We start from the raw sequence: 25,701 nt of genomic DNA on the forward strand, positions 1-25,701 counted from the left end.
CTTACTAGATTCTAATCTTCACAAAACTCAGATGAATATAGTGATTTTTTTCTGATTAATGCTTTCAAATAGGCTAGATATCTTTAAAATAATATGATAATTACCATTCATTATTTATCATTGCACCCTCAAAATATAAATCATCATTTAACTCTTTTGAATTCCTATACCAAATTAAAATAAGATAAAGCAGCTTAGTTGAGTGGATTGATACCAGACACATTGCTCCTTTGCTTGCTTATAAATGAGGTTTAAACTTCATATTGAGGTTAAAGTAAAAATCAGAACTACAAGTCCTACAACTAATTTGCCTCCCTACAACACAGGGAGGCAAGTGGTTTAAAACTACTTCAAACCACTTCAAAATTTCAAACTATTTTCCTCTCTTAGTGTGGTTAAAATATCCCTAAGTATTTTTCTAAATATCTAATTATATATTGTAACAAGAATGTGAAATTGAGTTTACTGAAAATACAGGTATATGAAAATATATAGCATTCATTGACTTTAAAATACATTCAGAAAATACATATTCTAACAAGACTATTATAATTAATGGCTGTAAATCTAATTTTAACAACATTTTACTTTTTAAAATTTTTATTCATCAAATTCTTTTAAAAGACATCTTCATTTAGCTTCATGGTTACTACAGGTTTACTTTTTTTTTTTTAATATGCTACCAAGGACAATCTTTTTAAAAGATTATGTAACAGTAATAAACAAACTATAAATTGACATATTGAAAATATATTTTTGAATTATTGTGGAAATTTCAAAAGAGTTATAAAGTTGAAAGGTAAATACCATTACTTTTTATGAGATATTTGGAAATTCTCAACTAATTTTTAAAGCTAGGTTTCATGATGATAGTAAATTTTCAATAATTTGTAAATAAAATGATTTAATGTTTATTGATTGAAAATATGTTCACCTCAAAATTTAAAGCAGTGGAAATATGGCTCACTAGTAGAATAATGAATGAGTGAAAATATTATTCAATAGTGAAAAAAATATAAAGGATACATTGTTCACAACATTGAGTATTTAACCCATGTTGGGTATTTTCTGGCAAATAAGATTAAGGTAGACATTGAGATGCAGGGGGTGAGAGGATTCACCAGAGATCCCAGTTCTTCTATGCAAAAATTAAAATGATAGACATTTACATAGTTATTTCAGTGTCATTTTTTATATCATTTTGTTTTCACTTTGGGTTTGATTTTAAATTGTCTTCACTTGCTTGTCTTAAAGTAGAAAATTTCGGTTCTTTTCACAGAATTTATGAAGAGATATGGCATAGACTATTCAAAGCATACTTTTGAGAGAAATTGTGCTTGCATAGTTACTGACTCTGTCAAAATTTGTCACTTGCCAGGCATTTGTTGCAAAATTCATTTGTAGATAAATAAAAGGAAGATCGATTCAGGGCCATTTAAAGGGTTTACTATGTCACTTTTGTCCCCCTAATATGTTACAGTTAAAATGTGGTATATTCATGTGTAATATCTATCCTTAGGTTGATTGATATAAACCAACCATCAGATCTGGTTCACTTCACATTTTAGTGGTGTGTTCGTGTTTTGCCTCTTCATGTTGATTATCCTTAAGGTAATAGAAGGGGATATAATTTATTAAACTTATCAGAAAAATAAAAAAAAAACAAAGTTTAAAAGAAAAAGTTAGCATCTAGTGCTACTGTGTCCCACAGGTTCTTCTACATTGACCCACACTACCTCCACTGGTGAGTTAGAGGAGCATAACAGGACTACCACTGGTGCTTTTGCTGTTGCTAGCACATCTGCAGATGTTACTGTATCCAGTGTTACAGCTGTCACCATCCATAGACTTTCCGAGGAACAGCGAGTGCAAGTTACGAATCTCAGAAATTCAGGTCTGGACTCCAACATGTCCAAGGACGGGCTCTCTCCTCATCAAGCAGATACACAAAGTACAAGGAGAAGACCAAGAAATGCTGAACAGATAGAAAGAACTAAAGAGCTTGCAGTTGTTACTCATAGAGGTATTGGATGTTATTTTACTTGTGCCCATTTAGTTGCAACCAAAGGTATATATTGCTAATGATTCTAATTAGAGAATTAGCTGAAAGATAGTCAAGACAGAAAACAAGAGTTAAAAGTAGCTGGAAAATATAGCTGTAACAGCCAAAACCTGAGTAATTTGAAAGCACAGAAATTAAAATTAAAAAATATATATCAAAGTGCAATGTAAATTTTGGAGAGGGGAAGGGGACAAATGTAGAAAGAAAAGTGCATAAAAGGCATTATCCATAGAACAAGCAAGCACTGAAAGTGTCTGTTGCTTATTACATATTTTTATGATGATAGATAACATGAATTGTTCAGTTTCTATTACATATTTACACACTGATGATACATTCCATTAATGATTTACAGTATTTGCATGAGATTTTTATGGTAGACAACTGCTAATTACAAACTGAGGAAGCAGATGATTTAATAGGGAAAAGATGGAAACATGTCTAGTGATTATTTTATGTAGTTTATGCCTCTATTTCTAAATTACCTATTGCCTGATTTCATTATACTGAGGACATTTGGGAATGTTAACAGCTATTGATTGAAATTATGGCTCCAAATTTTAAATATTCCTAAACTTCCAAGTTTAATTTTTTGGAAAAAAAAGTACCATAAAGCTAAGTCATATTGAATTATCTGGTCAATTAAAACATGCTTACCTTTTACAAAATTATCAAGCATATTTTTTCTGTCTCTTAGTAGCAAGTTTCATTTAGCAGTTTAGAAAAAAAATACAGTTTCAAAAATAAAAAGACTTCATTTATGTAAATATATGCATAAGTGGAAATAATAATTAATTCTTCATATTTAAAGTGCAAAATATGTACTCTAACTCTGTCTCCAACTCATTGTCATATATTCTCTAAATTAGCTATGGTGTATATAGTGTGAATAGGCATGTTTTATGCAGAGCATGATGTGAGTAATAGAAAACCATTCAATGCTTATTATACATTAAGGAGAAAAATCAAGACATCTTATATAAATTGATTTAAAAATCATACAGAAATGTCTCAGAAGCTCATTTCCATCAGAATTCATACTGAAGTAAATTAACTTTAATTTTCCTTAATAATAAGCAATTCCAAACTTAATTCCTAACATATAGCAATCACCTATAAAATATTAAATTGATAATACCTTGCTTAGCTTTATTCACTTTCCTACCTTAACTATTGCTACCCATAAAAGTATAAAGACCATGTTAAAATTTATGACTTTCTTAACCAAGTAGATAATTTCTCTTCATATCCAGAAACAAAAAAATATAAAAAATATTAAAATTTTAATTAAGAAAAAATGCTCTTCTTAGGTTTTCCATCCTGTTTAACAAAATGCATGAGCTAACAATGAAAAATTCCCCTGTATTCATTTTCTCATGCTTTCATAAAAGCCAGGTGGGTTTTGAAATTATTTTTATTATAGAAATCAAATAATAATACAAATACTGCTTTACACTGGTGTTCCTTACCAATTGGAATACTGGGATAATTAGAGAGTATAGGCAGTTAATTATTAGAACTTTTAAATGTCAATTAAGTGGTCTTTTAAATATCACTAAAACTCTTATTATAACTAACATAACTAGCTGTGCAATTAATGAATAAGTTGAAAAGATAATATCCATCAAAAATATTTTCAGTTCTCTAAGGCATTATTCCAATGTTTCCTATTGTGCTATAGTTAAAATATCAATAATTCAATTTATTATCTTTGTAATTTTTTTCACTGTCTATTCATTCTCACTGAAAGGATACCATCCCCAAATTTCTGCATTTAAAGAGTTTTTTAAAATTGATATTTAAAAGAAGCAAAAGCAAAGAACATACTAGTAAATGATGTTGATAAAGATATTCTTTAAACTTTGTTTAATACCACACCAGCTTCCTGTATTAGTGTCAGATAGTCCTCAGAGTGACAATTACATTTGCACTGACTAGGTTCTAGTCTAATTTGTTACCTACTGCATGTGAGACCTTGTGAAGGTCACATGGAATATTAATGTTCAATTTCCATATCTTTGTAATAGTATTATATGAGGGTTATCGTGAGACTTCAACATGGTACTGGGTAGAAGAACCAGCAAGCATCATAGGTATTTTCTCCCAAAAGTATTATTTTAGGTATTTTCTCTCATATTTCCCACATCATTGGTTAGTTTCAAGGTGAGAGAACTAGACTGAGTGTACATTTTGCACCTTATCAGTTACCTGCTTTAGCAATAACTTCAAAGCTCAGCGTTACAATTTCCCCATAACTAATAATATCTGCCTCGTAAGTTTAGTGTGAAGTAATTTAGCATAATTACTGTCTTAAGTGTTTAACAATTATTAATACATGTGTTATTATTCAGCAAATATATTTTAACTCTTGCTATGCACATGACATTTTACTGTATAATACGGGATTAAGGGGCCTCCAGGTAGCGCAGCGGGTTGCGCTTAGGGCTGTGAAGCTGTCCACAGCCTCTGCAGCGAGGATTTGATTCCCCTCTGGCCAGGGAGATTCCCATCTGGCACGGCAGATCTCCCCTGTTGTGCCCGATGCTTCCCTCAGCAGTGCCTTGGGTCCGTCTGCCTGTTCTGCTCCCCGCTCTGTCTCTGGTGAATCCTTTCACCCTCCTGCACCTCTGGCTGTATCCCAGCTCTTGTATAAAAATAAATAAATCTTTAAAAATAATAATAACACAGGATTAAGGATGAACAGTGTGGACCATGCCATGTCATTGTGTAGTCTATGTAAGTTTTAAAAAAGAGTAATACAAATTTATTAATAGAAACATCTGCCAGCACCGTATTTCTGAAATGAATAAAGGAGAGCAACTGACCACCTCTAAATGTAAAATTCAAGGAAGGCTCCACAGAGGATATTAAAACTCATTCTTTAAAGGTTCACATTAAAAGCTTTACATTAGTATATTGTGTTTACGTCAATAAAATATAAAAAAATGCATTGAATAGAAATGATGAGTCTATACCAAAATATATAAAGGAAGTATTTAACGGTGCTTAAAGGAAGTTATACATTAATATAAATAAACCTAAAGACAATTAAGGTTTTAATTACAAAATATTTATGATTAGATCTGGATAAGATCCAATGGTATTTTATTTTTCACCAGAATAGTTTACTACCATAGCTGTACAATCTCTTTTGAGATTATTTCTTAATATTTACTTAAACTGCATTTTCTGAAAATCCCTAAAGTGAGTTCAACTCAAATTTGACTTAATATAGCATAACCTAATATGATTAAAGTAAGTAAAATACCCTAAATTTCTAGAATTTTATATTTTAGAATTAAATGAAATATTTCAGATCATCTAATATAACCCATTATTTTATAAAAGTAAGTATGACCTGACAAAGACTTATGAAAACCAGGTTTTTACTGCTAAGTTAGTATTAATTTATTTTTTCATTTATTAAAGTTTCATAAAATATACAAAGTCTTTATGAGGTGATAGGAAGTTTAAAATAATATAAAGGAAGAATACTATTGGAATTTTATAGGGATTGCATTAAATCTTATATATGTCATTTTGATTAAATTGTTATTTTGACTACTTATTCGCCCCATTCATGAACATGGAATATTTTTCCATCTTTTTATGTCTTATTATATGTCCTTTAATATAGTGTCTTATAGTTTCATTGTATCAGTCCTTCAGCTCTTTGTTAGAGTAAATCCTAGGTATTTAGTTATTTTGATGCACTTGTAAAAGGAATAATTTCATAATTATTTGCTCACTCATTTGTAGTTTAAGACAAAGGAAATAAAAACAAGAATAAACAGTTGGGACTATCTTAACTTAAAAAGCTTTTATACAGTGAATGAATATCTTGGTAGGGTAAAAGGGTATCCTACTGAATGTGAGAAAATATTCACACATCATATAACTATCAGAGGGTTAATATTAAAGGTCTATAAAAATTCATACAAATTAACAACAAAAACCAAATAGCTTAATTAAATTAATATAAATTATAAACACAATAGAATTTTCCTTCCAAGATGTTTATAGTGAAACCATACAAAATATCTTAAAATGTGCTTTACTCCACTTAATTTCACAGTTTTGGCTTTTTTGTGTATGTGAACGAATGTTATTTCTATTTTTTTTCCTGTATACACAAGTTCTGTCCACTGTTATTGAGCAGCCTTGTAGTTGATGTTTTCAAGGAGAAAAGGTAGATATATAACATCTTGTAGGGTCAACTATGTATTATGCGTTTTATAGCTGTTGATGCTGTTTGTTTTGAATTAGTGAGGTCAGTTCTTCCATAGTAAGTTTAATAACTATCAATCATATCAGTAAGATGAAACAGTTTTAGTTTAGTGTACAAAATAACATGAAATCCAATTTAATGTAGACATATGCCCCCCATGAGAGCAGCTTAAAAGAAAACCAATTTTAATCATATTTTTAAAATGCAGCTCTTTATTATTTCCTGTTTTAAGGTAAGAGGAGTAAATTTAGCATAGAACTATCCATCTCAGCAATTTTAATACAAAGCAGGAACTTTTAAATTTATTATAAGCAATGTTTTTCAAGTAAACTCATCTGTACGTTTACAATATTCAACAAAAAAAAAAAAGGAGACACCAGACTATCAGACACGCATCTAGACTACATTTCCAGTTTACTTCAGAAGTAAAATTACATCATATGTAATCTTTGTTCAAAAACATGACAGTAATAAGACAAAACACTATTGTGTGAAATTAACAGTTCACAGGTGCCTGCCATATGCCTTTCAGTTAGACTCTTTTCTTACCTTAAAATATATTTCAAATATTTAAACTGTTTGCAAATATTAATACTTATTTCAAAAAATGCCATTAATACTCTTCTAGAGTATAAATTTGTAAATCAAAACATGTTGTTTACATTTTTTGTTGTTTAATCATCACAAGAAGTATCACTCTGAGGAAGTTTATTTATTAACTCAGATATTTTATCAATCTGTACATATACTCACTTTACCTTTGGCTTACATTGTTGGCTGTATATTAGAAGTATAGTATCTTCTCCCTCAGGTGTTGTTACCATACCATACCATACCCACCAGTAAGACACCCATAGTTCACCATTGTATTCCTCTGTAGACAGTGTAATATATGTCCATCAATAGGAGGGTTTTATTGAGCATATCATATATCTGTGTTATGCATGTGATAGATTTAAAAGAAGAATAAGATATTCTATATTTTCAAATGAAAAGTTGTAGAGATAGTACCATATAGAAAATTTATTAGTCAAGTCAAATAATTACTATATCATGTATATGGTACATATTGTGGATGTCTTATACCTATCTTTAAATATGTGGTATGTTGTCACATGTAAAAAAAAAAGTTCAGACTTTTTCAGGCATAGATTGTAGAATTTAGTGTATGGAATTTTATGAAATGTATCAAGAAGATAAAAAATAGTTTGTTATAAAGAAGACTGTTCTAATATTGAGTTAGTTCAAGTATAGAGTGTGTGCTTCAGGAAGCAATCATTAAAAAGAACACAGTGTTATGGACAGATTGGATATTTAGAAAGCAATTTAAACATTAAAGAATATCTCAATAATATAATTCCTGTCTTCTGATCCTAAGAGTCTAAATCTATCCTGAGATATTGCATATTAGGTGACATTTTTATTATCATCATCTATTTCCTCTTGATGTTTGATTTGGCATGGATTTATCTTTATGCTTACCTAATTGTGTAGCCAATGTTAAAATAATTACAGAAGTGGCCAGTGTTACCACCAGGAAAGTTAGATATTGCCACATTCTTTGTTCCAGTCATATGTATATTCCTTCCAGTGCCCAGTGGTCCTGTATATGACTTATATCCCAAAAACTTTCCATTTGAGGATAAACCCTGTCTTGTCTTTTCCATAGTGTCCAAGATGGACAGTTACTATTTTCAAGAACTTTTACTTTCTTATTTTTTTTTGTTTTCTCCCCCTCCCTCCTTCCCTGTCTCTCTCCTTTTCTTCCTTTAATTCTATTCTCCCCCCCACTCCCTCTTCCTTGTCTCCTTTCCTTCCTACCTTCTTCTCTATTCCTCCTTTCTTTTTCCTTCCTTCCTTTTTTAAATTCCTAATTTGTTCCATTCTTCAGCAAATGTTTCCTAAGTACTTATATACCAAACTTTGTTCCAATTCTTAAGTATACATCATTGAGTAAAACTGAGTAGATTCTGCTTCATTAAATTTATATTCAAGTGGGAAGTAAAAGACAATAAGCAAATAAATAACTACTGGAAAGTAGTGATGGTTGTGCAGAAAATTAAAATAGTCCTTGTGATGTAGGGGTCACTACCTTTGTTTAGATGTCCAGGAAAGGCCTCTCTGAGTAGATATATTCTAAACTGAGAACAAATAACAGCATGGAGATAGGCATTCTGAAGTCAGAGGAGAAGGCATAGCAGACAACAAAAACAGGTATCTAGAAAGAACTTGAATATTGTTAAAGATTTATTTATTTATTTATACAAGCACTGGGTACAGTCAGAAGCGCGGAGGGTGACAGAATTCACCAGAGCCAGAGTAGGGAACAGAACAGGCAGACTGAAGAAATACACTGCTGAGGGGAGCAGCAGGCATGGCAGGAGAGGTCTGTTGTGCCATGTGGGACCCTTGCTGGCAGACAGGGATCCAACCAGTGCTGCAGAGGCTGCGGGCAGCTCCGCAGTCCAGCATTATACCGCTGCGCCACCAGGGGAGGCCCAAGAACTTGAATATTGTTTGAAAGAAAGTCCAGGATGCCTAGAGTGAACAAGGAGAAGAGTAGTAGAGATGAGCTTAGAAACCAGGAATGAATGTTCTGAGGCACAGGTAGAATTTTATTTTAGACTAAATGAAGCATTGATAGGTCACCATAGGTGAGCTTTAGCGGGGTGGTGATGTATTGTAAAGTACTTTTAAAAAGACACTAGTAAGAAATTGAAGAAGTAATTTTAAGTAAATTAGAACAGGCAGACAAATTAGTAAGGTATACAGAAGTGCAATTAATAGATACTTGTAGTTAATAGATACTTAGATTCTAAGTCTCAATCTTCAGTGTTAACACAAATCACCGTGCAGTTTTGTTCTGTTGTAGATTGTGACTTCATGGGATAAGGGTGGAGTCTAAGATTCTGCATTTCTAACAGGGATATATGTCATGCTGATACATAATACAGCGAGAACTTAGATGAGGATCCTTATCATGGAGAGATAGAATAAAAATCAAACAGCACCTGCTCTCTGTCCACTCTTAATGAGATCTTCTCCACTAGAATCATCACGATGTTAATGAACTCTCTCAGATAATATAGTAAAAACTAAACTTAAGTACTGTACGTGTGACTCTAACATGAGGGATTCCTTAGAATTTCAGATATATTTTAGAGCAGAGTTTAATTCTGTATCAACCTTTATGATAATAATTAATTCTGTCAGCACTTAAGAATGACTGAACTGATAACATCAGTTATTTTACTGGAAAAATCAATGAGTGGGAAAACATTTCCAAGTCAAATTTTGACTCATGTATTAAATTTTACTCTAAATTTTATTCCTTGAAATGAATTTTATTTTAAAATTTGTTAATCTAATAGCAAAAATGAAAAAAAAAGACATGAGGTTTTAGTTCCCTTTATTTGCCATTTTTCAGATCTCTGAAAAGCTAACTGATAGATGGAGGCAGAACATAGTGAAAAGAAGAATACCAAAATTAATTACAAATCAAAAATTTTCATGATTAAATAATTAAGCATTATCTTCTATATTTTATAAATGGTGAAATTGTATTTGACTGCTTGAATTCCCAGAACCTTCTTCTTGAGACTATCTGATGTACTGATTTTCATGCATGCTTAGATAAGTAATTACAGAATGGAAAATTTATAACTTCCAAAAAAAATCTGGTTACATATCGTTTTCTCAGGTACCTTATTAAATTATTAATTTTAATGTAATTGTTTAATATTGTTAAAGAAAATACATTATTTAGCAAATAGGGAACTTTTAAAATATAGGTGGATGTGTACTATATATAAATACAGACTACTGCATGTTTTATCAATATCTTTTCATTTTGTTTCTTTCATTGTTCTCTTGACTTTTTCCTAATTATATTATTTTGTGAGAAATAAAAATAATATTGATATTTGTAGCAATTTAGAAGTCCATGTCCAGAAATGTACCAATTTATTATTTTATTACATGATTATTTATTGAGTATTCTCATTTCATTATTCCATTACGCATTTCATCATATTTGTGTAACTGTCAAAGAGTATCATCCGTAACAGTAAATATGTTTTTATGTCTTTAAACCATAACAGTTAATATGTTTTTATATATTCATTCTGTTTACATTTTGTTGAAAAATGCCTTAAGGGAGAAAAAAAGAGAAAAAATAAAATATTAGAATTTACTGGAAATGGGCTTATGTTTTTCTAAAAGGTATTAGATAAAAATCTTTGAATGTCTGAGGACATTTATCACAATATTAATCACTGAAAAATATTTTTTTCACAATGACAAATGTGAAAGTAACCATTTTAATATTTTATCCAATGCTACTCCTCAAACCATGCTTTGAGTTATTTCTATACAGAAATTTTAAGAACTTCTTGTGACCCAGCGTTTTGGTTTTCCTATGAGTATATTTTAGGAAGCATACACCTTTCTACTTTAACTGGAACCATCACCCCCTAACAGTTGTCTTATTTCAAAGTGCTATTTTTATCTGTTTTTTAAACCCATCATTATGTTCCTCAGTAATCATTAATTAGACATCTTGATGGTTTATTTTTATATTAACATACTATTTCTCATTTTTTATAGAATGAACAAACAAGGAACAATAATAATAAAATGTACTGTACTGATTAAAAGAGAAGGCTTAACCTAAATGTTCGAGATGAAAATGGTTTTGTGTGTAACTGATTTTCCCATATTGTTTCCAGAGCTGATTATATTACCTGTGAATGAGATGGTCACAGTGAATGTAACATTTGTAACTTTTAAGTCTTTTCCCTTGTTAAAATATGTTGAAGGAGATAGACTTTCTATTTGTGCTCAAAGCTGGTGCCAAAGCAAACCACTTTGCCTTTTAGAATATGAAGAAATGGCCCTATGGTACAGACATTTTTATCTTGTTCAAAATTATTTCAGGGCATTTTCACCCACTTTTTCAACAAGCTGCTTTCCTTGCATATAGTTTTCAGGAGCATATGGATACCCTGCTGTGCATAGAGTGAAATCACATAATTAAGCTTTACAATTTTAGGAGGAACAGAACCTCCATATATGGTACAACAGCATGGTGTTAGATTTGGGGTGCATTGCATAGAATATTTTTCTCTTCATAATTGTATCATGTGTATTAAAAATCATGATCTATTGCTTTTTACTGTTGGTACTTGATTTATTTTGGTTTAAATTTTCTTCAAATGACAGTTCATAATGTCAAAGGGGATGAAAGTGACATGAATTCCTAGATTGATTTTATCTGGAGATGAGGAATTTGAATTATTTTCATTTTTCAATGTTTCATCAATTCTTCTGAATTTCCCATTAGAAAGAAAGGAATGCAAAGATGACCCAACTAAAACAAATACATGATTATTTGAATATCATATAGTAGTTTTTTTTGTTATACTTTTCAAAATTCATGTTTATGCTTTTAAAATAAATGATTAAGGACTTCAAGTGGTGGGGTTATATTTGGCAATATCAGTAAGTAAGGAGTCTTTACTCAATATTAAATTCAATTGATGTGGATCTGATTCATAGTAAATTAAAACCTAGTCAGATCTTGTTGATGATTCAAATTTTATATTATCGTTCATTGCAAACAAATGAGGTCCCATAAAGGTTGAATATGTGTAATGCTGTTATTCATAGTCAAGTGGTGGTATAAATATTAGGTTTAAAGTTTCAGTTTCAATTAAGTGAATATATTTTACTAACATGTGTATGACCTTGGGCAATCTCCTTAACTCTCCTTCCTTTATACATCTGTAATCCCATTTTGAATAATTATTTTGTCATTGAAATTAGACAGTAGGCATAGGGAACCTATGTTTTAGACACACAACCAATGAATGATGCATCCCTTTCCTGGAGACTTTTTAATAAGAAAATAAGCTCTTGTTATATAAAAACTTCATAAGGTATAAACATACTGAAATTAAGAAAGCAATTAGCACAGATTTTAAATTTATTAGGTAACTGATTACCTTAGAAATAAAATATATAGCTTAAATGCAGTATTGTTAAAGAATTATGGAAACAACTGATATAAATAGCTCTATTAGTATTCATATTGATCTAATGTATAAATTATGCAAAAGTAATGTGTAACAATTCAACTCAAGTTTCTACTACGAATCCCATATTTTATCCTATAAATTTTATCCTTCGGATGGGACACACTTTCAATATAAGCAACTCAACTTACTTTTTGTCTACTCTATCCCTGTTTTAATTCCCAGTGCTTCTTTGGGAGATAATTGGTAGAAAAGAGCATAGTTATGTGATCTTCAAAATATTCACTAGAAAACAAGGAAGTCTTCAAAATATTCACTAGAGAAAAAGTAAGCAGCCAATGGTACAATGAGTAGCAGCTACCCTTATCTCTACCTAGATGTATCTTTTGAAGTAAAAGTGTGTGGTCACAGACAAATTAAGGTGTTATTTAATATACTACCTGAAAATTCAAATACCTAATGATTTTCATTTACCAGTTTTATACCCATCAGAATCCACTGGGAATAAATGGAATAGACTAAGTCAAGAAAGGTTTACTAATAGAAAGGATATTTCTAATGAGTATGCAAATGACCCAAAGGATAAGGATGTAAAAGAAACAAAAGGGATCATGTTATTGTAATCTAGAGTAGTAGCATCTAGGCTGTCACCATTCCCCACCCATTGTGATGACAGGGTATAGTCTAAAGAGACAGGTAGAGCAGATTGGCATAAAATATTAATGATCTTCATTTAAGGGTCCTTTCCCACTCCAGTCAACATAATGTTAAGAGACCCTGCAGATTAATCTTGATAGTACTTTCCTCTCTCCCTCCAACCTCTTGATAGAATTGTGCAGTGAATATGGGAATCTATGAATAGATTCCAGTGCTACACAAACTTAGATGTCCATAAAATAACCTGGGAATAGTGTTACACCACAAGTTCTAATTCAATAGGTCTGGTGTAAAACTTAATTATCTGCTGTAACAATCTCCCAGATGTCAATGGTGCTAATACAATTCCATAGTTTTCAGAGGAGGAGGTAGCCTATGCAGATAAATCTTTTGTACAAAGAATGAGAAAGCATATTGATACAGAAAGGCAAATGGTCAATATAGAACATCAATGGTTTATGATGAATACTTTGCTTCTTCCCTAGTCATGAATTTAGTAGCATTACTCAGCATCAAGTGCAACTGTTACAACCCTTCTATAATTACTTTAAACAGAAATCAAGTGGTGATGCCAAGGTCTCTAGTGAAGAACTTGGATAAAATGTAACAATCTGAAATAGGCATGGATAATATTGTTACTTATAGTAATACTGTTTTTGGATTTTTTTTAATTTAATATTATTCACCGTATTGAGGAATTTTGTAGTGGAATGATATAGTCTACTGATTTCAGTCTGATGAATAGTAATTATTAAAAAAAAGACAAAAAGAAAATTCCATTCAAAAGTATACGATGTGTCAAAACCAAAAAGGGTCTAAGGAAATGAATGAAGTAGTTCTTAATATTTAACTTCAGGATTACAGAAAATATAAAATGTTATTTCATTTGAAACTGAGGATGAGAAGCTTAATTAACTTAAAGTCAGACAGTTTTAAGAGTGTTAAAAGTATCTGTGAACCATACTAATGGCAAATCTTCCCATATGGTGACTTTTATTTTGCAATTATAAGAATCCCTAAAGAGAATATAAAAATCTCACATTTTTCATATAATCCTGACATTTTACAGAACACCATAACTGTAAGACCTGTTACACCAAGCACTTCAGTTGCATCTGCTTGTATCTACATAAGTGTTATAGATTCCTGAATTTGTTCCACTTTGGGGAGGAAAGAAAACTCATACACAAAATTTACAGTCTTTATTTAATAAGTAGTTGCATGATTTTCAACCAATTATATACTTCATCCCAGTGCTCTTTAACAAAATTTAACAGAACTAATTGAATGGAAAAGATCTCTAATAAGTAACAAATTGATTTTATAAAATACGGTGTCTTCTTTTCACACTCACCACTGTTCAGATTTCCAAACCAAAACAAAGCAAAATAAAAACACTTATTTCACAGTTTGAAGTGATTGAAAATAAGATACCAAAGATTTAGGGCTCTATACTGATCTTAGTACTACTTTAAGCTTCATAATCTTTTACTTCAACTTTGTAGCTTCAGAATCATCTTTTATGAAAGTGAAAAATCACTCTGTGACAAGACAGCTTAAAATATGCTGAATGTCTCTATATGTATGTTCATAAAAACTAATATGATAATATACTTAAAGTTTGTTTCTACACATTCTTACTAAATTTGCTATTTTGGTCAAAGGACTTGGAAGGTTTCTAACTCTGTATAAAAAAAATAAAATTTAGCTTAGAAAGCCAGGGAAAGTAGATGATATAATTTGTTATAACACCCCTGCACAGTGAAAAAAAAAAAAAAGACATAATGTAAAATAGTTGAAAAATTTAGTATATTGCATTGCCAGTTGAAATGTCCTCTGAAACTCACTAGATCCCAAAATTATAAATGGTAATAATAAAAACATTTACTGAATCCCTATAATGTTCCAATTCATGGAATTTTTGTAGCTTCTAAGCATAGTGGTATAATATATAACTGTACATTTTCTTTCAATTAAAAATTAGGTACTTCATAAATTTTATACACATATATTCTATATGCATGAATTAGTGCTAGCTTCCAACTATCATGGTAGCATAAATAAAAGTTTAGGACTTAAATGTTGGGGTATCTGAACTGTATTGCATGTCTTTTGATTTTTAAAAGGGAGAATATATTAAAATATTATAAAATTGCATACATTTAATTTACTTATGAAATTAAATTGGTCCTGTCTTATCATTTAAATCAGAATATTTTGGGGTCTCCCTGGTGGTGCAAGGGTTAAGATGCAAACTTTGAAGCTGTCCGCAGCCACTGTAGCATGAGTTCTATCCCTGGGCCCACCTGGCCAAGTAGCTAACTCACATGGGACAGCAAACCTCTCCTGTCTCACCCGCTGCTCCCCTCAGCAGTGTATTTTAGTAGATCTGCCTATTCTGTCCCCCACTCTGTCTCTGGTGAATCCTCTCACCCCCTGTATCTCTGGCCTGTACCCCAGCTCTTGTATGCATAAATCTTTAAAAACATAAATGAGAACATTTTCAATCTTGCAAACATCTAATGTTCAGGCCTTCATAAATGAATATTTCCATGTTTTCAAACGTATTTGGTTGCACCACGACTTTTCTCATCAAATGATTTCTCTATACACTCTATCTTTTTATTTTAACATATTGTGAAAGAAAATATTTCCCACAAAGATTCATGTGATACATACTAATGTGCTCCTGTATTTTCTATTTTCATCTCTTTACTGTATAATCCAGAAACATGATCTGATTGAACATACTTCTGATCACCTTTTACAATCATATATAGAAACATGTAAGGAAAATACTTGTTTATTCAGCAATTTACATCCAGTGGTAAACCTTATATGAAAGCTGGTAAAGCAGACACCACAGGGATACTAGCTAGTTTTTACTCTGTCTGCAGTATAAATTCTTAATCTTTTTTCCTCTTAGGATGATAGAGGAGTGACCAATTAGCATTATCTATGCTAAATATGTTCTGAAGAGGTTTTTTATTATGCCAGGATATGTGTAGAAAGAATTGTTGAATTTTGTAGATGCAGATGTAAAATAACCACTACTTATTTGTAAACACACAATGAACAAAATTTACCTTTGAACTAGGTTATATGCTTTTACAATCTCTGAACACATTTCAATCTTGAGATAGTATTGAGAATTCTGGTTAAATTAGCCTTTACTTGTTCCTTTTTTCCCCCTACACTTAAAGAGCTAAGGGTAAAATAATTTCTTAGAAATGAATAGAAAATTTAAACACTTCGTCCAGTGTCTCATGGGATTAGAACACAGGTCTTCCAGCTCCCAGTCCAATGAGAGAAATGTCACAAGTAATATACTGGGTTTTAACATTATCTTGACTTGTAATAAAATTCTAGTTCATGATTGTCAATAGGTAAATGAACCCGATGTCAATAGTGAGCTGTGCCATAATCTCAAAGTCAAATACTCACATATACTAATTTTAATAGCCAAAAAATCACTTCAGATAATTTTCTCATTGGTATAGTTTATTCATTGAGTTTAAAGGTAAAGATAAGAATATAATTAATTAAAAATAAAAAGTAGGGCTTATATAAAATACCAGGGTATTAAACACAACAAAAGAAAAGCTTTTTTTTTTGTTGGGTTAAAGATTTATTTATTTATTTATTCATATAAGAACTGGGGTATAGGCCAGACGTGTGGGGGGTGGTGAGAGGATTCACTAGAGACAGAGTGGGGAACAAAATAGGCAAATTGACTGAAATACACTGCTGAGGGGAGCAGCGGGTTAGTCAGGAGAGGTCTGCTGTGCCATGTGGGTTGCTCTCTGGCCTCTGCAGAGGCTGTGGATATCTTCATAGGCTGCGTCTTAACCCCTTGCACCAGCAGGGAGGCCCAAGAAAAGCATTATCATACTTTAAAAGTTAAAAGAGGCAATAATAACCCCTCCCATCAATAAAATATAATAAAATACAATAAAATACAATAATAACCCCTCCCATCAATAAAATACATTTGACCATCTCAAATGAAATTATTTGCCTTTTCTAATGAATTCTCACAATCTGAATCACAGATTTATAATCACAGATGCTGCCACTTGCAAGATAAGTTATTGTTAAAATAAAAACTACAAATTTGGAAGATCAAAATAAAACTAGAATATTGCATTAACATTAACTTTCTTATTTTGTTAGAATATAATCTAAGTAGAAAATGAAAAGCATTTGTAGATGTTCTGATGACATTTAGCAAATCCAATACAAATTTGAGGCAGAAATTTTCCAATGAAAAAAATTGTCTGCTTATTAATATAAACATGTCTGTTTTTTTCTTTTTCAAAAAAAAGTTCTGCAAAGTTGCAAATTTTCACTATATACATAACAAATAAAATGTTAAAATAATGGGTATGTGATTTTTGAGATTATGTCTTAAAGAATCTATCAATTATCAAGTAAGGAACTTGGAACCAGGAGATTAAGTTTTAGATCAGCAATAGAAGGATCACTTACAGGTCATCTTTTTCAAACCTCCAATTGATACTCAATTCCCTTTATCACATCTGTATAATAATGTCAGTTTTCTAACATTAAAGTTCAGTACCAAAGCTGTAGCTGCTATCTCCCTAACTTTTTATCCCACTAATACTACATAATCTCAGGTTACACTAACAAAGATTCTATAACATTAAAATAAAAGCATGTGTCATCTGTTTCCCCACCCCAACACACACACATATATTGATATTTGGATCAAAATCAATGTCTTCACTAATATGGGAGTATTTGTTAGTAATATTTAGATAGGAATATTGTATTTTTAATCATTTAAATATGTGACTTTAGATAATTAAGGTTTAAGTATCATAAAAATAAATTTTTGGTAAGTTTTGAAATGTATTTTAGAATTTAAATTGCTTCTGCAAGATAAATGGAAAATTGATCTGGAAAATACTAAAATGATAATCCCCTAAAGTGGTTTAAAACTGTTTTAACAAGGAATGCAGAAACAAAATGGTTTTCCCAGTGGATTACAAGTAATCAAGGATGAATTTGATTCTTGGATTAATAACATTTTTTTCCTCCAGACCTTTTGCATATTATTAAATAGTTCTGTTATGCTAAGAAAAGTTATGAAACAAACCAAAGAAGCAAAAATGAACAAAACATGTTCGACATGTAAAATGTCATAGGAAAACAAAGAAAATGGATCTTTCTGCATATTTCTACAACTCTTGCATTTAATACTTTCTAAATTTCTTAAAATCTACATAATTTTTATGTACCTAAAAATATCTTTACACATGAAATTGCCTCATCTGGAACACTCATTCTTTCATTATGTCCTCCCTTCCTAATTCATGGTCATCAAAGGAAATCATCTATCAAACTGCCTTAGTTAAATGAAACAGAATTTACAATTATTTGTTCCTTATACATTCGTACAAAGGATGGTATTTTACTACTGACTGAGAAGCTTACAGTCTAGTGGAAGGAATGGCATAAATAGCACATTGTCTTTTAATATTTTGTTGACCTTTATTAAAAAAGGTGACATGTTTTACTTTACCTCTGTGATGAAATAAATTTTACATGCTTATTACTGATATATCTAAAAAGTTCAGGTTAATTTTAAAGGTTAAATATAGTTACTACAAAATAAGGTTACATGTAATTACTAGTAAATATAATTACTAATAACACTCATTGCTTGATGGCATGTCAAGATTTATGCATATACCTTGTAATATATTAAAACATATATATTTTTATGGCACACACTTGTGACTTAACATTTTTCCAATACATGATTTAAATCATATTCTTGCAGTTGGTATCTGCAGTATTTGTCCTTTCATTTTTTTCATAAAATGATATATATTACATTTTATTTCCATTGAGAATATAAAAAGATCTAAAACATGTTAATATTATTTAAAAATGTTTGTGAATTTAAATTTTTATTTTTCTTTCCCTACTTTTTGTCTCTATGATGACTATTCTCCTGGCCTTCCACCTTCTGTACCTGTATTATAGTAACAACTAATACATATATGCTTAAAAAGAAAAAAAAATAATAATGGTTTGTTCATTTAGATCCAGGAAACTAACAGTCTGTTCTGAGGTGATACTTTCGAATTGAGATGATACTACTGAGCTCACCTGAACAAATAATGTATTTTAGATAAAAGCACATTATATAAATGTGCTTTTTTACACATACCCTCCTGTGATTATCAACACAGGATATTATTTATTCCTGATAACATTTTAGAACTAAACTCTTTGACCCATGAACTTTAATGTAATTTTCTCCTTGGGTTTATAGTCTTTTAATTTATTTTTCTTCACTCTTTAAGAAATTCAGATTTGTGTTAATACTACCATGGAATAATCTTCCTACTAATTTGTAATATTTAAAGTTAAATCTATCTTATAATGGAGATACAAGTAGAGTTAGGATTTCTACTTTAATTCATGTTTGGATTGGGAGAATCTAAAGTTAAGCCTCAAAATATAAAATGCAAATTTTGTTAAAAAGAATTTTGTGACAGCAGGAAAATTCACAAGTGGCAGAACTAAATTTAGAGTAGTTGAACACTTCAGTAGAACTAAACTTTAGCTTACCACGTGGGTGGGTGTGGATGAGAATTACAACAACAACAAAAAAAATCACTTGAGAGAGATGTAGTCATTCTTTCACTGTAAATAAAGGGTCACAAATAAAGAATCTCAGAACTATAAAGTAACTGAGCAGTCAGCAAGTCTCAGCTTCTTGTTTTAAGAGAAGAGTCTGAAGTAAAATATCAGATTCTTGTCCAAAACTAAACCCTTATGATTGCTAAAAATCAGGTCTCTTAAATCTAGCTCCAAAAGAATGTTTTATAGATAATTTCTAACCATGTATTCCAGTAAACCTTTGTCTACCGTTCTAATTTTATGGGTACTAACAAGAAGAAAATAATCTTAGCATTTACAAAACCAATAAAATATATTTAATTTTAACTGAGTAAAATGGCAATTCAGAATTAGTGGAGAGATCATTGTAAAATAACAAAAATCCGTTTTGCTTTTTCCACATTCATATCAGGATCAAAACGTAACCGCCTAATGTTTCAGGCTATCATCCTTATATATAAATCTGATTTGTAGAAAATTCCTCAATTATTATTGAAAAAATTAGATATGTCCCTTGCATTCTTGTTCATGATTTTTTAAAATAGTTCATATTTAAATATCCCATTGGATCAGTTTGTATAACGTTCTCAATTAATGTGGTTTTAATGAAATAAATTTCCTTTCAGTCGAGTTAAAATTTAAATAAAGTTACACTCTGAATTATTATTTATTACTATAAGAATTCCATAGCAATTATAGTTATAAAATAATTTATACTTAAAAGGAAGGAATAATTTCCTTCAAATTATTTAAAAAACAGTTTTTAGAATTTTTTAAATTACTTCATTGAGTTTAAATTACTTCATTGAGTTTTTAGGCAAGGTCCCCATAATATTTATTTTAATGTAATGTGAAGTTAAATATTCCAGGCTTATAAGGGAAAGATATTTTAGAATAACTCCAAATAAATGAATTCACTTTCAAATTTTGTGCAATATGAACTTACATCAATAAAATATTTAGAAAAATGACTATGAAAACAAATGGTAGAAATGATAAAATGCATTTTTTTCAATTATACCATTTTATTAAGTGTATCCTAATATTTATTTCAATTAGACTGAATTACCTAAAAAATACAATAAAATAAAACTCCAAGCTCATTCTATTTTAACTTTTATAATCTCAGTATTTTTTATCTAGTTTAATTTATACCATAAAATTTCATGAATTCAAGTGGTTATGACAAAGTATTAATATTTTGCTCTTATATAAAAGCATGGATAGAATTTTAAAATACCTATACATATGTATATATGTAAAATACATGTACATATACTCCTTATGGAGTACTTAAAATCCTTCTATACTGCTTGGTATTTTACTACTAGTGATCATGTTGCTAATTTTTCTTTCTTATTTTCTTCTGGGTACACTTTATCAGACTTAAGACAGCAGTTTTTTTAACTTGCATAATTCCATGCTAACAAAATTTGTTAACTTGAATTTCATTTTAAAATTGTATTTCCTGATACATGTTTTTGTTTGTTTTCTTAACTAGTGAAAAAGGCCATAGATTTTAAATCTAGAGGATTTAAATTGTTTCCAGGGAAAGACAACAGCAACAAGTTTTCTATCTGTGAGTGTACTCCTTTTTTGTTACTTTCTCTAGTGCAATAGTGAAGTTTGTGGTGTCTGTGTTGTTTGTGTGTGTTTTTATCAAAATATTTGTGTATTTACCAAATTAACTGCATTAATATCTATATAACATGCATGGTGAAGATTTGATATATTCTTGTATTTAAATGTGTGTTGAGTTAATGAATTAGTGTGGTAATCTCCCAAATTCAGATTTTTACTGTTTAAAATTATCCCGTGTATCAAAATATTAAAAAAAAAAACCTCTTTTGATCTAGTGTGGTGAGAGCATTCTAGTTTTGTAATTCTAGGCTGTAAAGTCAAAAACTTGAGAAAATTACTCAAATTTGTGGTTTTCAGCAGAAATTTCTGTTTGAATATATCTAAATTTTAACATAACTTTCCGAGGAAAAATTCTAAGTAGCAAATTTTAATTTAAGGAAAACATATCTTAATTTAAATTAATTTACCCAAACCCTTTGTTTTTATTGTTTTGTACATTAATTAGTAATTTTGTTTACCTTTGAAACTTTATGAAATGGTCTAAAATGTGCACATTTTTGTGCTCCCTGCTTGGCACTCAAGTGTTCTGCCCTACTTTGTATTCACGGGTTTATAGATCATCTGAAGTTCATCCATTAATCTCTGATGAAGAATCACAGCATTAGAGTATCTATATTATGATAAGCAAAATAAAATAAAAATTTTACGAGAGCTATGAAGTTTTTTAAGACAAGTCAATAGCAGTTTTTCGAAATTCCCTGCTTTACTGTTCATACCAGTTATAATATAAGTTTTGAAAGAAGCTATTCATACCATCAGATTTCTGAAATGACAAATTGATAGTGAATAAGGCTAGTTATAAAACGTTATTTTTAATAAGTGTATGTTTTTAGCTTTGTAAATTTTATTCAAATCTTAATTATCTTATGAAATAAGTCTATAACTAACATAAATTGTTCGTTATCGTTACATCAGAAAAAGATTTGCCTATATGTTTATTGACTTGTTTATGTAACATAAGTGATACAGATATGGACACTTTTGCCCATTATAGAAACAAACATGAAGCTTGTATATTATCAAACAATTAAAGTATTATAATTATAATGTGTAGTTTTTGCATTTTATTTTATTTGAAAATTGACCAAAAATTGCAGCTATTGTTGGGTAGAAAGTAATTGAGTGAATTTGGCTGCTTGTTTGGAAAGCACTAAATAGGTTATTTCAAAGTGTTTTATTATATAATTATGATTTTCTTGTTATATTTTTATAGTTAAAGTATTTTCAATATCGAGACTATTCATTTTTAGGGAAAATATATAGTACTAAAATTAGTTTTCTCATATACAAATTATTTGATACATTTTGGAGAGAATAGAAATTATAAATGGAAATAACTGTCAGTTGAAATTTTTCTAACATACCAAATTCCATCATGTCAGCATGATATAAAAGTTAAATGCATGCAGATTGAAATATTACACTTGCTACATTTTTTTTTTAATATTTTGTGGGGATTTTTTGAATTCTGAGTAGAATTAGAAGATCTCACTGTTTCATCCTTTTTTCTTTTTGGCTACACAAATCTTATTTTATATGCTGCATGCTTCTAAGTTTCAGATGTCCTTGGAAATTCAGTCTATTTATATGTAAATATTTTTTATAAAGGCATTCAGAAGTATGTAACCATAGTTGATTTTTGCCTTACTGTCATATATATTACCTTTATTATTCTTGTATATATGTTGTTATGAGGGAGAATAAAAAAGGGGGTTTACAAATAAAAATGCATGAAGTAATGAAAACCTGATAATTTTTTTAAAAAGAATATTTGCTTACAATTTTCAGAAGAAGTTAATATGAAGAAAAGGTTAATCATGAAACAAAAATAGCAATATACTTCATAGCTGTAAACAATATTTGAATTTATGCATTGTATTTCACGTAAGAGATAAAAAATCCTGTGCTATTTTGATTTTATTTTTGAATGTAAGTAATCCAACAATAATACAATTTCCTACAATAGTACCATTAAAGTGTAGGAAATAAAGTAACAAGATTTAGGAAACTGCAGTAGCATTCATTGTGAACATTTGGTTGTTTACATGGCAACTCCAGATTATTTTTCTAACTTAAATACTTGAACTCTAAATAGCCCCTACCTGTAACTTGTTCTTTATCAAAAAGAGTAAGCTTATGAGGTAAAAAAATATATATATATATATATATATATTTACTTATTTTAAGGAAATTGTGATCTCATTATGTATTTTTTTATTCTTTTTTTAAGTTCATACTTCCATTCATTCATCTTACCCATTCATTCCACAAATCTATTTGAGCTACTTCTCTGTGGCAGCCAGTGATAGACTAAGAAGGTAAAAGAGTGAAGCAAAATGAGACAAATGTTACTCTTAGACACTGTAAAAAATGTAATGGTTACCAGAAGTGAGGGCAGTGAGAAGTGGGTCAAGTGTAGAGGTTAAAGTGTTCTTATATTGTCACTAGAGCTTTGATGGAGGGTAAATGAAGCATACATACATGTTGAGATGTGAAGTTGTACTCCCAGTAGTACATAGATATGTAAATGAACACCAAAATCAATAAAATTTGATTTAATAAAATATAGAAATGATTAAGATAATCTCAGTTGGCCAGGATCCAGCATTTTATTAGGACACTGATTGAGATAAGGGGCATCTTTGTGAAAAATAAAGTGGATCAGTATAAAATAACACACTGTCAACATCCTTGATGTCTAAATTCAGAGCAGGAGCCCAAAACACTGTGTAATAAATCTAATTTTAAAATATCTAAGAAAGGTGACATTGGTAAACAGCTATATGAGGTTGTGTGCAGGTGGTTTAATTTTGTTTTTAGAGTAGATTATGCCCTATATATAATCATAAGTCTTACAAAATTTGCTTATACTAGCAGTATTTTATTTTGATATTAACATGTTTTATCATGATTTTAATCTAGAACATAAAATAATATGGTGAATTATTCCTATACCATTTCATAAACATGTAATAAAGATACTTCAGTATTATATGAAATATTTCATTCAGTTTTTAATATTCTATAACTTCTTCCCTTCTCCCTTTTTCTTCTGGTGTATGAGGAAATACCAATTTGTAATATGGTAAAAATATTTAATAATTAAATAGAAACTTGCCCATGTAAAAAGAGAGACATTTTATTTTTCAAAAAGTGGGACTTCAGGGGTATCTTGAATATGTTAGAGAAAATTTTGATATCTAAAGGGAAAGAATCAGAAACATGGAAACATGGAGGAAAACATGAAATGATCATAGCTAATCAATAAAACTTCAGAAAATGACAAATTCATTGGATTTGAGTTATGGATATATCTTGATGACAATTGATATACTAGAAAATTTATAGTCAAAGAGTTGATTAGTAATGAAAGCAATGAGGAAGCTTAGTCCTCCTTTATTAATCAAGATGGATTAGAGGTGAATGATAGTGAAGTCACATGCAAGTAACAGGGAATAGGTTGGATTTGAGCATGCACATGGCAGCAGGAATTTTGGTGGGATCATACAGTAAGTCCATGAAAAAATAAGAAAGACAATTTGAAAAAGATGACAAAATCATAGTTTGAAAGTCATTTTTAGAGAAGTAGTATTTAAGCTCTGAGGGGAATAGAGAATATGGAGAATTATGATTCTATGCCTCTTAATGTATATACTATATATATGATATTAGCCAAAGAAAAAAGTAGCAAACATACACACACACACACACACACACACACACAGGAAAATAATCGAATAACAAGTAAGCAGGCCAAAACGGGAAAAAATCAATCATGCCTTACATAGATTGGTTGATTTGTAATAAAACTGGCAATGAGGGTATTGTTGGTAAAATTTTGAAAATAATTATTATAGAATGATTGTCACAGAAGCACAATTTCCTATATAAATAAGAATATGACCACTTTACCACAGCCATGTCCGTTGGACCATCATCTGAGTTTTATTTTGCTATCAATAAATCAATTTGAACACATTGACCAATATGAGATAAATGATATGGGGATTCAGTGGTTCTCAACATTGAATTTTTATGTTATAATCATCTTAATGGTTCTTCAAAACCAAACCAAACCAAAGATATGCCCAAAGTTCCACCTAATAGTAGTTGCTTAGAATGTCCAGATAGAAGAAGGCATCTTAATTCATAACTTATTCAAATCCATGTGTAAGATGAGCATTATTACAAGGTTTAGATTTTTTTTCTCTGAAATCTCTGCACAGGCACTGTTCTTTTCTTGAAAAGAGCAGATAAGTTGATGAGAACAAATAACCAAATTCATTCTACAATTCACTATAATATTACATTTAAAAAAAGTTTTTCCAATGTTTTAGAAATAGCTGGTTTAATAGTCTTCCCATTAAAACTATAACTTGGATTAATAGTTATACACTGTGATCACATTCATTGAAAATGTCAAATCT

General features: G+C 30.0%; 1 protein-coding gene across 4 annotated transcripts in view; it reads left to right on the plus strand.

Moving 5' to 3' along the window:
* Positions 1-25,701, plus strand: part of CSMD3 (CUB and Sushi multiple domains 3) — an 831,873-nt gene that overhangs the window by 321,373 nt on the left and 484,799 nt on the right. The window contains exons 7-8 of one of the 4 annotated variants that reach the window (XM_054692020.1): positions 1,712-2,023; positions 21,135-21,212. The exons of 2 other annotated variants lie outside the window; for them this stretch is intronic. In XM_054692020.1, coding sequence (XP_054547995.1) covers positions 1,712-2,023; positions 21,135-21,212 — 390 coding nt within the window. The remainder of the gene's footprint in view (positions 1-1,711; positions 2,024-21,134; positions 21,213-25,701) is intronic. One more of the 4 variants, XM_054692021.1, reaches the window with a different exon arrangement.

This window comes from Talpa occidentalis, unplaced genomic scaffold (assembly GCF_014898055.3).
Source record: "Talpa occidentalis isolate TD23 unplaced genomic scaffold, MPIMG_talOcc4v2.1, whole genome shotgun sequence".
Taxonomy (NCBI): Eukaryota; Metazoa; Chordata; class Mammalia; order Eulipotyphla; family Talpidae; genus Talpa; species Talpa occidentalis.